Below are 13,172 nucleotides of genomic sequence, written 5' to 3'. Positions count from 1 at the left end.
GAAAATCTCTTACAAAACTGACCAAAATATAAAAAGAAAAAGTATAGGATACGCCACACCCTCCACGATACAACCGAAACAACCGACTAAAGTTCAGACCCCGCCTCCTTGTGAAGTCACCGACCATCGTCGTCTTGTACCAATACTTTGACTGTTATCTTTTTTGACATACTATTTTTATGTATTCAAAAGTATCTGTTTTAACAAACCAATCAATATATGTCTTACACTTTAGGGCAGTCGTGTTTGCACAATTCTAATTCTAGCATGAAAGAGCATATCGACGAGACCAAGTGCAAACACTTTGCAGCAGCTGACACCGATATCCGGATTGTGATCAGTCAGAGCAAGTACAATAAGGCTGACTCAGCAGGCTATAAGAATTAAAATAGTGTTGTTTTGCTTAGGTGGATGAGAGAGAAGTGGAGAGAGAAGAGAGATGGGCTCTCATGCAAGAGTCAGCTCTTGCACGTGCTCCTAGGCAGTTTGTGAGTATGTGTGGTGGGCCTTTTACACATAAAGTTATCAATCCTTAAAGCCAACTATTGTACAAGTTAGCTATAAGTTGACTATAGTTGGCCTTATAGCCAATACCTGGCTGCACTATTGGAATTGCTCTCATCAGTCAGAAAGGGCAAAAATCCATGACCAATTACAATCCAACCACTGGGCCACTAGAAACCAGCCCACCGCATCCGGAATCGTAAAGGCCCCGACAAGATCCAACGGTCCAGATCCAACCCTTTACTGGGCTAGGCTACACCTCACCTCACCTGACCTCCGGTTCCGCGCACGGGCAGCACGACACGACTCGTCCGAGCCGAGCGTTCCCCTTTCCTCTCGCTCGACACACCTCGCCAGCCAGCGCGTTCCCGAAAACCTAGCCGCCAAATCCATGGCTCGCCGCGGCCGCGACGACGACGACGAGGAGGAGGAGGACGAGGAGGAGGCGTACGACCTCGACGACGAGGACGAGGACGAAGGGGACGACTACGAGGAGGAGGCGCGGGGCCGCGGCAAGGCCGCCTCCCGCTCCCGCGCCGCCAGCGGCGGCGCGGGCGGCGGGGCCCGGAAGAGATCGCGCCAGGACAACTTCATCGACGACTCGGCCATCGAGGACGACGACGAGGAGGACGAGGACGACGGCGGGGGCCGGCCCAGGAAGAAGGGCGGCGGCGGCGGCGTGCGCGGGTTCTTCGACGAGGAGGCGCAGGTCGACGAGGACGAGGAAGAGGAGGACGAAGGCGAAGGCGAGGATGGTGAGTTTCTGTGCAATTCGATCGCGTTTCCGTGCTATTCCTGTGGTATTTTTCCGGCCTCTTTTTTGCGTGAGATCTGAGCCGAATTGGGTCGATTCGTAGAACTAGGTTTCGGGGGATAAGTGGTTTTAGTTCTATTTTGTGCTTAATGATAATTATTTGTATGCATCCCTTGGCAGTAAGGAAAGGTGGTGAAAATATTAGACGATAGTAGATGTTGAATTTCTTACATCTAAGCTAAGGACATCGACTCTGTTTATGTACTCGACCTTTTGACCTTAACATATGCTATACATACACTGGCTTAATAGGAGTGCTTCTATTTTGAGGATGAAATTTCTGATAAGCTTTAACTTCGGTCTGGATTAGTGGGAACTCTGAATTCTTGCACAAGTTTGCTGGTGCAGGCTTGTTCAAGTTTAAGCCGATTTGCTTCCTTCTATTCCGATTTGTTGGTGTGCTTAGGTTTGTTGCGTGTGTAGGTGACATGGGCTGTCCTTTTTGTTACTACTTGAAGATCTGATACATAGCTGTCTTAGAGCCTCCTTGATCTATGCTGCTCGTGTTTGTATGCAAAGTTGATGTTCTGTCCTGAGATTGGGCTCGAGTCGATTCAAGAGTTTTTTCAGGCATCTGAAATGTCCTATTTAAAAGCACTTTTTAATGCTTGTAAATCTTGGTTCCTGTTTTTTGAAGTTCCTGTAGAGGCATAGGCACACCGTTTTTCAACAAATATGTGCTACTACTTACTCCCCAAAACTACTTGCAGATTATGTGGTACTAACAAAATAATGGCTACTAACAGGTTTACTCCCAGTTACTCTATTTCAACTACTGGATATTCGGCATCAGGTCTAATAGCGATGTTAACAACCTATAAGCGGAATATAACGAACCATGTATAGGGTTAACTTAGCCGCTATCAGTCTTTTTGAAGCCTGGATAGAATACGTGTGGATGCAACACGATCATGTGCAGGTAAAAATGTGCATATATTAAGCTTGACATATCTGCTGCCACCAAGTTGAAAAGTAGTCAATAATTATTCATCCATAAATTACACCACAATTTGAAGCATTCATTGTTTCGGAGTAAGGAAAACAACGTGATGCTATGTCCTATATATTTGTTATGTCCCCTAAAATGTAAATAAATACCAGCAGATTTGCGACTAATCTCTGTTTTTGTCTGAAAATTTGTGAAATTATTCATTTAAATTGTATCGCAAAAGCATATGGAAAGTATACAACATGTAATGACAGTGCATCACGTGGATAGGCAAGTAAGGTCAGCATTCACTATGCCATGACCAAAATCCTGAGTAAAATGAGATATAGGCTATGCATTTCTTCACACTGTGAAGATAGGCTGTAAAGGATAATTAGTATGGTTTTATGCAGGGATTAAATTTAATGTGCAATTGCGACATCATTTTAGATGTGCAGTTTAATTCTTGAGCAGTCAGATTGAATTCGGTATCTAAGATTGTTTGTGTCAACTGCAACACATACTTTTGTAGACTGGTCTAGATATAGATAGATAAATTCCGAAGAATCACCTGATATAATCTGCACTTGTCCTCAATTGTACTTATCAAAATCTTCATGTGCTACCAAATAGAAATATGGTGCAGGGATTTTCGTAAAACCCTAAAAGTTGCCCTTTGGATGGGAGGAGCCAACTTAAAATGGACATAATGTGAGATCTAACATTAATTTATCTCCTGCATTTTGCATTACATACCAATGTGCTTCACGTGGCATCAAGTCCTACTATTTGTAAATGACACATCAAGTCGCATTTGTTGCTGTATACTTTGCCAACAGCTGTTTCTGATAATTAATGAGTCGGACAATATAATTTGCTAAACTGAGATATGAAGGGTATGTTGGAAATTCACATGAATAAGGGTAATCAAATGTTGCTACAGTGGCAAGGTAATCCAATTTGGTGCAACTGTTAGTTGAAATGAAACTTGTGTAGAACAAAGATAACGATCCTCCTACCCTCCAGGAAAAAGCAATATCTCTTCTAACAATGATGGTCCAATTCATTCATGACAAGTCTAGGCCAAAGCCATCCTGTTCCAGTTGAGTGTTAAAATCCATGAAGAAACATGCTTTGTCAATACATGATGGTTCCCTAGGTATAGTAGTTTAAGGAATGCACATGCAATGGGTGAACCCTGATGGAATCATCTAGTATTTTTATGGCCGTTTTGTTATCTCTTTCAGTCCATCTGCCATGCATCTGCTACAAGCCGTATTGCTTTTGTTAATAGAAATGATTGTTTTCTAGGATATCAAATTGATTGATCTGCAATGCTACTGCTCCTCAATGATCAGAGTGTCTGCCGATCTGAGATGTTATATTGAAGATTATGTAATGCCAGTGCTGCTTGTAGCATCATTGTAAATTTGTTATTGCTGTTACTAAGGAGCTTAATATTGAATTGCATGCGCCAACTAATTAGGCAATTTTCATTAAATACTGCGTTGGCTGGGTCTTGAACTCGAGACTTCTTGGCTCTGGTACCATCTTTCATGAGCTAACCAGAAGAACGAGCAATATATCTGCCATGCATCTGCTACAAGCCGTATTGCTTTTGTTAATAGAAATGATTGTGTTCTAGGATATCAAATTGATTGATCTGCAATGTTACTTGCTCCTCAATGATCAGAGTGTCTGCTGATCTGAGATGTTATATTGAAGATTATGTAATGCCAGTGCTGCTTGTAGCATCATTGTAAATTTGTTATTGCTGTTACTAAGGAGCTTAATATTGAATTGCATGCGCCAACTAATTAGGCAATTTTCATTAAATACTGCGTTGGCTGGGTCTTGAACTCGAGACTTCTTGGCTCTGGTACCATCTTTCATGAGCTAACCAGAAGAACGAGCAATATATTTCAACATTTAGTACTCTTTAGATGGGCACTGTACTGGTACTGAACTAGTTTCTTGCCAGTTATCATGCTATTTTATCAAAGGAATGCTATATAGCTTTCTAATGCACATATTGGTCATTTACCATTGTCCAGACTTTATCAATGACGCTGGAGCCGACATTCCTGATGATGATGCTGGTAGGGGCTCCAGATCACGTCATTCTATCCCTATGAGGGATGAAGAGGAGGATATTGATGAGATTGAAAGACAAGTACGCGAGAGATATGCAAGATCTACTCATATTGAGTATGGAGAGGAAGCTGCAGATGTTGAGCAGCAAGCTCTTTTGCCATCAGTGAAAGATCCAAAGCTCTGGATGGTGAAATGTGCGGTGGGTTCAAGCTGTAGCCTAATTAAACTACCTGCCATTCTATTCTTAGCGCTGTCTTCCCTTAACTAATACCACATTATGGTTTCAGATTGGGCATGAGAGGGAGACAGCAATTTGTCTCATGCAAAAGTTCATTGATAGGACAGATCTCCAGATAAAGTCTGTCGTTGCGTTAGACCATCTAAAAAATTATATTTACGTCGAAGCGGAAAAAGAGGCCCATGTGAAGGAGGTAAGGTTATGATATTTTTGACATACATTTCTTTTGATAGTGCAACCCTACTAATGTTGTATTGTGCAGGCTTGCAAAGGTTTACGAAATATTTACTCCTCGGCGAAAATAACTTTAGTTCCAATAAAAGAAATGGCAGATGTCCTCTATGTTGAGAGCAAGAATGTTGATCTTGCAAGGGATACTTGGGTCCGCATGAAGCTAGGAGTATACAAAGGTGACCTTGCTAAGGTATGATCACATTGCTTTTCTAATATATGTTGTCCACTTATCGAGAAACTCAGATGGTTATGTTTTACAGGTTGTCGATGTTGACAACGTGCGCCAAAAGGCAACTGTGAAGCTCATCCCTAGGATAGATTTACAAGCTTTGGCTAGTAAACTGGTAAGTCATAGATATACTTTCAAAACCTAATTTATCTGAATATATTGATGACTTGACTTGTTGATTTATCTATTTAACTTTTTGCTCTACTGTCATGCTAACTACTTAATTAAATGTCTGAAACAAAGACATGGACTCAATAAGTTGATCTGTGATAGCAGATGATATATCATACTAAGTAGTGTCAAAGTTATGTTTTCTATATTATTTTCTTGTGTCCTGTCTTGTCCTTTTTGTGAAGGAAAAATATCTGGTATATGAGTTGCTAGTTACCTAAGGAATGCTGTAATTGGCACGATTGCTATTGGATTCCCTGTTTTGCATTGAGCTGCTTGTTCTGAATGTGATGTGTAATTTACAATTTCAGGAAGGGAGGGAGGTGGTTAAGAAGAAAACATTTGTTCCACCTCCGCGTTTCTTTAATATTGATGAGGCCAGGTGTTCTTCTTGTCCTTCTCTATTTTAATTTATTTTTGTTCTTTTTACATTTGTTTGCTAACTTTCCTTCAAATAGGGAAATGCACATACGTGTGGAGCGGAGGCGGGATAAAGACTCTGGGGAGTATTTTGAGATGGTTGATGGTTTAATGTTCAAAGATGGTTTCTTACATAAAATAGTGTCGTTAAAATCAATCCACACACAGAGTATTCAGCCAACATTCGATGAATTGGAGAAGTTCAAGAAACCTGGTGATGATATGAATGGGGATAGCTCTAGCTTGTCTACTCTGTTTTCTAATAGGAAAAAAGGACACTTTATGAAGGGTGACGCTGTCATTGTTGTTAAAGGCGATCTAAAAAACTTAGAGGGGTGGGTTGAGAAAGTAGAGGACACAACTGTCAACATCAGGCCAAAAAATCCTGATCTTCCGGTAATTGTTTGCACTTGCTACTATCATTAGCATAATCTGTTGGTATGGTGAGTTATGCGTTAATTTGTAATCGCAGAGAACATTAGCCTTCAATGAGAAAGAACTTTGCAAATATTTCAAACCTGGAGATCATGTGAAAGTGGTATCGGGTGTCCAAGAGGGTGCTACAGGCATGGTTGTTAAAGTTGATGGCCATGTCTTAATTATTTTATCAGACACAACTAAAGAACATGTGAGCAAATTTATCCAGATCAATATTTATGCTTAGAGATCAATCAGTCTAATCTCTACTAGATAATTTATTTCTTAACCGTTTTCTCTCTTATCATGGATGATCACAGATCCGTGTGTTTGCTGATCATGTTGTGGAGAGCTCTGAAATCACCACAGGGATTACAAGAATCGGTGATTATGAACTGCATGATCTTGTTCTTTTGGAGTAAGTTATCTATCTAGCGCCACAATGATAAAGTCATCTATGTAGGTACTTTCTCTTACCTGAACTTGTTATAATTTTTCAGCAACCTGTCATTTGGGGTAATTATAAGAGTGGAAACTGAAGCATTCCAGGCAAGTGTACTCTTAGGAGCTTGAGTGGATGTTGAATTCCACAAATATTTATTTACCCATGTGTTTTTTTTAGGTTCTGAAAGGAGTGCCGGATCGACCTGAAGTGGTGCTTGTTAAATTAAGAGAAATAAAAAGCAAAATTGATAGGCGTACATCAGCACAAGATCGGTCCAAAAATATGGTCTCAACTAAGGATGTTGTAAGGGTTGTTGAGGGAGCATGTAAGGTGTGCATATTTTCACATTTACTATTAGATTAGATGTATGAGTTGGTCTTATTGGAGCAGCATTTTATTCTTAAGATCAATGCATTTTATTATCATATTTTTTCTCAAATTAGGGAACACAAGGACCCGTGGAGCACATACATAAGGGGATATTGTTTATATATGATAGGCACCATCTTGAACATGCAGGCTTCATTTGTGCAAAAGCACAATCATGCATTCTTGTTGGTGGATCAGCTGGTGGCCGTCGGGGAAATGTTTGTACTGGACTCCTTTTAGTATTCTTAGTAATTTGTTCTTGGTATAATTTCTTGGGTTAACTTGCCATTTCTTTTGTGCATGCAGGGTATGGATGCTGCAGATCCTAGGCTTGGTGCTTTGAGATCCCCAGCAAGCATTTTGCAATCTCCAGGAAGGCTGCCTCCAAGAGGGCCTAACATGAATTGTACGGACTTCTATTTATCTGATTTGTTTGTATCAGTGCTGATTTTCAAGTACCTCCGTTTTTTGGGAAAACATGATAGCTGTGTTAGGTGTAGCTGATATAATAATAATAATAATATAGCATTGCTACTCAATGCAGACGGTGGAAGATTTGGTGGAGGTGGTCGTGGCGGAAGAGGACATGATGCCATGGTTGGTAAATGTATCAAAATTAGATCTGGTCCTTATAAAGGGTACCGTGGCCGTGTTAAAGAGGTGACTGGGGTGCTTGTGCGTGTGGAGCTTGATTCGTTGATGAAAATTGTCACAGGTAAATAATCTTATTACATTGGTTTCACTGAACTCTCTATATTTATTCCTAATCCGACTAAAAAATACAGTTAAGAGAGAGGATATTGCTGACACACCTAGTACTGTTGCAACACCATTCCGGTAATTCTCTCTCTGATTGTATTTGGGACAACCTTTTTATTTACTCTGCTAACAAGACTTGTATCATCAGTGAGCCCCGATATTCGATGGGTAGTGAAACACCGATGCATCCGTCTAGAACACCACATCACTCTTTTCAGACTCCAATGCGGGATCCTGGAGGTATGATTGCCTTCTGCTCTCGTGTTTAGACTACTGAGCCTTAGCATTTCAGAATATACTATCACTATGATTGACTGGTTGCTATGTCTTTGCGTCCTCTCAAATCATAAATCCCACCTGTAGCATTTGAACTTGCATTGTTGATATGAACTGTCGTTGAAAGGATACAACTTGAACTTGCATTGTTGATAGGAACTGTCATTGAAAGGATACAATCTGATTCTTACTGTCTGTGCTGTAATTTTGAGAATTTGTATGACCTTGGTAGTGCTCACGTTCCAGTAATAGCCAATCTGGTCAAGCATTCCCAACCTTGGTAGCCTTATGATACTGGTTGAGTGCAAAACCAGTCCATCAGCATTTGTGCTATTTATTCGTAGTCATACTTTTCATTTATCTATGATGCTTTTGTATTGACAGCATCCTTCATTTTTCTGCAGCAACGCCTATACACGACGGGATGCGAACTCCTATGCGTAGTCGGGCCTGGGCTCCTATGAGTCCTCCGAGGTTGTGCGATCTTTATGTAGTTGATATGTCTGATCCATGCAAATATCTTATCAGTAGGGTATATTGGCAACTTTTATGTGTTGCGTTTATATGTTAATGATCGTGACTTTGTTGATGATGTACCAGGGATAACTGGGAAGATGGCAATCCTGAAACTTGGGGAAGCAGTCCAGCCTACCATGTTAGTTCTTTGATGACCTGTTGGTTATTCATTTTTGTTACTTTCTGGATCAGATCTATAGGTCCCACATTTTTGTTCTTGTTTAATTTCAGCCAGGAACTCCACCTGCTCGGCCATATGAAGCCCCTACACCTGGATCAGGATGGGCGAATACTCCAGGAGTTAGTTACAATGATGTTCCAACTCCTAGAGAGAACTATGGTATTGCAAGCATTCACTTTTACCAATTTACACATCATTATTGTGAAACACATATCCTAATATTGTTTCTGCATTCTGTTTTGTTAGCAAATGCTCCAAGCCCATATGTGCCTTCCACACCTGTTGGTCAGCCAATGACACCAAATTCTGCCGCTTACCTTCCTGGTACACCTGGTGGTCAACCGATGACTCCAGGCAATGCTGGAATGGATATAATGTCCCCGATAATAGGTGTGCTCTCATCATTACTATATGTGTTGTACTGGTAGAAATGTTTTAGTTACGTGCCATCCGAATCAATCACCGTAGTATGTGAACCAGCCTATGATAACTCATCTATTTCTATATGCTAAAATCTCTGCAGGTGGTGAGGGTGAAGGTAACTGGCTATTGCCAGATGTTCTGGTTAATGTGTTGAGGGCTGGTGATGATGGTCCTGGTGTGGTCAGGGAAGTACTTGGGGTATGTGTTGCAGAGAGCACTGTTGTTTTCAAAGATATCGTGAATTGTTTTGTGTCCTGTGCTGTGCTGATTATCCTGAGCATTTGAAATTGCAGGATGGAACTTGTCGTGTGGCACTTGGGTCGTCCGGCAACGGAGATGTTGTGACGGTTCTTCCAACTGAGCTCGAGGTCATCAGGCCAAAGAAGAGTGACAGGATTAAGATCATGAATGGCAACTTCCGTGGATTCATGGGAAAACTCATAGGAATAGATGGTTCAGATGGCATTGTGAAGCTCGATGACACATACGAAGTCAAGATCTTAGATATGGTGATTTTGGCCAAACTGGCGACTTGAGGATGGCTGTATATTTTGTAGCGAGTCCATCATATAGCCCTTGTTGTAACATGTGTTTTTCCTGTCTCAATAAAACCTATGCTGTTTGTTTCCATTAGTTGTATCCCAGATTTTGACAGAAAATTAAAAATATATAGAACATTCATGAGGAAGCTTTGTCTGTAAATTTGGCCAACTCACTTCTTTCACACCAGCTCGGTTGCATCAGATCCTATTTATGGTCTGGCATTTGCTCTATTATACTCAATGTGGTGCATGGGAAGAAATTTAACTGCAAGCATTGAGTTCGTCTATCTTATTTTTGTGATTGCGGCTGATCTCTGGCAATACATGGTATTTTTCTTAGCTGCTGGCAATCCATGGTCAACCGTATGCAAGTGTTGAGTTCGTAAAGGTTATACGTTATCTTCTTCACAGAAATCTTGTGCGTGCCCCCGTTGTCTACCCCGCTTAAACTTTCCACTGCTGTGACCGTATGCAGAAGGTATAGCAAATGACCAACGGAAGATGGCCAAAGCATCATAGCAACATGAGAAACAATTTATCAAGGCGTTATGTACTTGTGAGGTTTGTTGTATATCCCATCTTTACACAAGAGCAAAACTGCTATCCCCTCGAGCTACACCAGAGCAAGATTGTAGAATGTTTCTGAGCGGAATCGACAGACGACACCAATCGATCAAACATTATTCTAGGTGAAGTAAATAAACAAAAGATAAATCAAAGAAGTCAGCCGAGACGTCACGGCCTGTACTGTACTGTGCGCTTGCTCTTGCTCTTTGTTCCTCCCAGTCTCAGGCGTCCTGCCTGCACTGCTGGAACACCTGCATCATGTTGCGGTACGGGCTCATGGACGACGGCGACGCGGTGCCGGCGCGGTGGCGCTTGCTGCTCGACGGCCGCGAGTCCGGGCTCGGCGCCGCCTTGGGCTCTCCCGGCGGCTGCTCCGCGTCCTCCTCCTCCTGCTTCCGAAGGGCCTCCAAGAACGACTCCTTCACCACCCCATCGATCTGATACGATCGAACAACACATCAGAGACAAGTTGGATCATTATTCCAAGTTCCACCCACAAGCGCAGACCCTAGCAAAAGCCAATCGCATAGGAGCGAGCCGAGAGCGCTCACCGTGAGAGGGCAGAAGTCCGGCATGGGCCAGCCGACGGGCCCGGCGTCGTCGGGTGGCTCCAGCATGGGCTCCACGGGCTCCATCTCCACCTCGTCGCCGTCGACGCTCCCGGCCACATCTTCGTCGTCATCCTCCGCGGCCGCCGCTACCACCGCCGCCACCGCCAACGGCGTCGTCTGCTCAAGCTTATCCTACACGCGCGCAAGCACGGCGCAGAATTAAAATCAACAAAGAAAAGGAGAACAGCAAGAAAGGAAACCCAATCGCGCGGAGGGGGCAAGATAGATGGAAAGAGGGGGAGGGATCTCGAGTTCAAAGTACCATGAAACACGCGGCGATCTCCACCATTCCCCTTTTGCTCCAACTCGATCTCCCTCTCTCGATCTCGGGATCTTTGATGATGATTTCCTCTGATTGCGGCCGCGGATTCGAAACGAGGAGACTTTTCGGATGGTTCGTTTCCTTTTGAGGTTTGAAACCGGGAGCGGGTAATAGGGGAAAGATCCTGTTTGTTTATGGATCTCGGCTGGGAGTTTGAGAGATTTGGGGGAAAAGGCAACGGCTACTTTTTGATTGGACTGGTACTGTCGTGGCTACTACTAGCTTCCACTGCGAGTTTACCGAGGTAGATTGGATTTTGGGTGGATCTGTTGAAAAGGCGCACGGTGGATCCTTCTGATGACAAACTACGGCCTACGGCTGGTTGGGCAAACTACTGGGAAGAATATTTAGGCTTATTCCAAGGAACACTAGGAAGATCTGGCTCGTTTTACAGTGTTTTTTTTTTTCCACTTTTACTCCCTATAGTTATTCATTTGTGATATCAGTTACCTGGCTAGGGTGTCTATGTTTTTACCTTACTAGGAAATTTTCGTTAAGATTATCCCATTTAGGCCTTGTTCGGTTTCATGGGATTGAATCCCGGTAAGGATCTAATCCTGATATGGATTTGGTTGATCCATATCTGTCATCCAATCCCCTGCCGGTTAATTAATCTAAATCCATGTCTCAAGGTTTGCGTTCGGTTATCCCGCAAACACACGATGGATGGTGGTGGAGGAGAGTGCGATGTGCTCTCTCTCGTGTCGTGGAAATCGTTCCACGGGTCGAGTGGAGATTATTTCCATCCAGACCGAGTCAATGTAAATGGACGGGAGGGCTGGGCAAGAAATACGTAGGGGAAAAACGAAGAATGAAAGTTTGTTGGGCTGGAAATTTTACCTCGCCGGGCTGGATGACCGGGATTGGGCCGCAATCCAGGCCAATCCCTGCCTCTCGGGGAATAAACGAACGAGCCCTTAATAAACTTTTAACACTTTATGTATCCTTGGCATTGTGAACCTGTGAGGTGATGGTCAAGGTTTCGGGATATCATCAAGACGATAAGAAATCTTGATCATCACCTCACAGGTTGCAAAGCCTAGAGAGTGTCATCAACGATAATGTTCAGCAAGACCTATAAGTAACATTTCTCTGTCTGCTCTATAGTATTAAACCCTTTATGAAAGTTGTGCTCGTAACCTACCACTTGTTTACAACACTCCTTCCATGAGTTCCAGACTCTTAGAATCTTCCCGCAGCACATGTATTTCTACCAAGACAGAAGACATGCAACATAATAAACAAAAGTATGCAAACCAAGTTCAAAACACAAGCTACTAAACCTATAAGCAACATAAGCATGTATGATTTTTATAGGAATGAGTAGAGGGGTTAGTATACACCACCTCACTAAATATACCTGGCTTGGCATAACTTTTCATCAAGTGCTAGTGTACAACCAATATCATCATCATCATGGATGCATGCATCACAACCATCATCAGCCAGAACTACTCGTGGTTGGCCAGGAAGGTACTAAGTCACAGCGCCTCGTGGTCGTCTGCCACCCGAACAAAACCATTAGCTCGAGGTCTGGTGTTGAAGAGGTGGCTGAGAGCCACTATCAAAGTTGAACCCACCGACATCCTGATGGTAGTGTAGAGGCGCGGGTAGACATTACGAGTGCAAGTAGTGGTGATTGTGACTGCCACCTCTTTTCACAAGCTCGGTCATGCAGGAGATGTCGATCACATCGTCCTCTCCCATGGAGGAGACCGCCTACATGCTTGTCGGTGAAGCTCCTTGGTGGGACAAAGAACTCAAATGGGGAAATGGTGGCACGCTATTTCGCGGTGATATATAGCGATGGGAAGCGGTAAGAGGTCCCAAAATTTCTCCCCCTGAATTTTTGGGAATGTGTGTGAGCTTGCGGCATGCACGCTTTTCCAAGAGGTTGGTGCAAATTTTCAGTTGGCTCGCTGATAGCTGGCAATTTGGGTGTTCCTAGTCGTCTAGTCTGATGGGAATGATAACCAAACACCTGCATTTTGGCTTTTTAAGCAAAAAAAAAGCCGGTACGAGCAACCAAACAGGCTCATCGTCATTTCCGCGAACCCACATCGCTTAGAGCATGTCTAACAGACCCCTTAAAAGGGGCAAACCCGTATAATA

At 42.9% G+C, this 13,172-nt stretch overlaps 2 protein-coding genes across 2 annotated transcripts; one reads left to right on the top strand and one right to left on the bottom strand.

The window, feature by feature from the left end:
- The first annotated feature begins 842 nt into the window (after nt 1-842).
- On the top strand, nt 843-9,720 carry LOC124685240 (putative transcription elongation factor SPT5 homolog 1). Its single transcript, XM_047219569.1, has 22 exons — nt 843-1,259; nt 4,301-4,539; nt 4,628-4,771; nt 4,841-5,002; nt 5,073-5,156; nt 5,524-5,594; nt 5,671-6,028; nt 6,105-6,260; nt 6,370-6,467; nt 6,550-6,598; nt 6,672-6,824; nt 6,938-7,081; nt 7,170-7,269; nt 7,408-7,578; nt 7,649-7,700; nt 7,771-7,862; nt 8,303-8,372; nt 8,499-8,553; nt 8,646-8,754; nt 8,842-8,985; nt 9,119-9,216; nt 9,312-9,720. Exons 1-22 carry the CDS (start codon nt 896-898, stop codon nt 9,552-9,554), a joined length of 3,156 nt encoding a protein of 1,051 aa, XP_047075525.1. The 5' UTR covers nt 843-895; the 3' UTR covers nt 9,555-9,720.
- A 422-nt stretch (nt 9,721-10,142) lies between these two features.
- On the bottom strand, nt 10,143-10,819 carry LOC124671699 (the record flags this gene model as incomplete). Its single annotated transcript, XM_047208044.1, has 2 exons — nt 10,143-10,564; nt 10,679-10,819. Coding segments are annotated over 2 exons (357 nt in total), but the record flags the coding sequence as incomplete, so codon positions are not given.
- Between the last annotated feature and the right edge of the window lie 2,353 nt (nt 10,820-13,172).

This window comes from Lolium rigidum, chromosome 1, assembly GCF_022539505.1.
Source record: "Lolium rigidum isolate FL_2022 chromosome 1, APGP_CSIRO_Lrig_0.1, whole genome shotgun sequence".
NCBI classification, from domain to species: domain Eukaryota; kingdom Viridiplantae; phylum Streptophyta; class Magnoliopsida; order Poales; family Poaceae; genus Lolium; species Lolium rigidum.
Note: the sequence above shows the minus strand (reverse complement) of the source record. Positions and strands in the feature narration are given on the sequence as shown.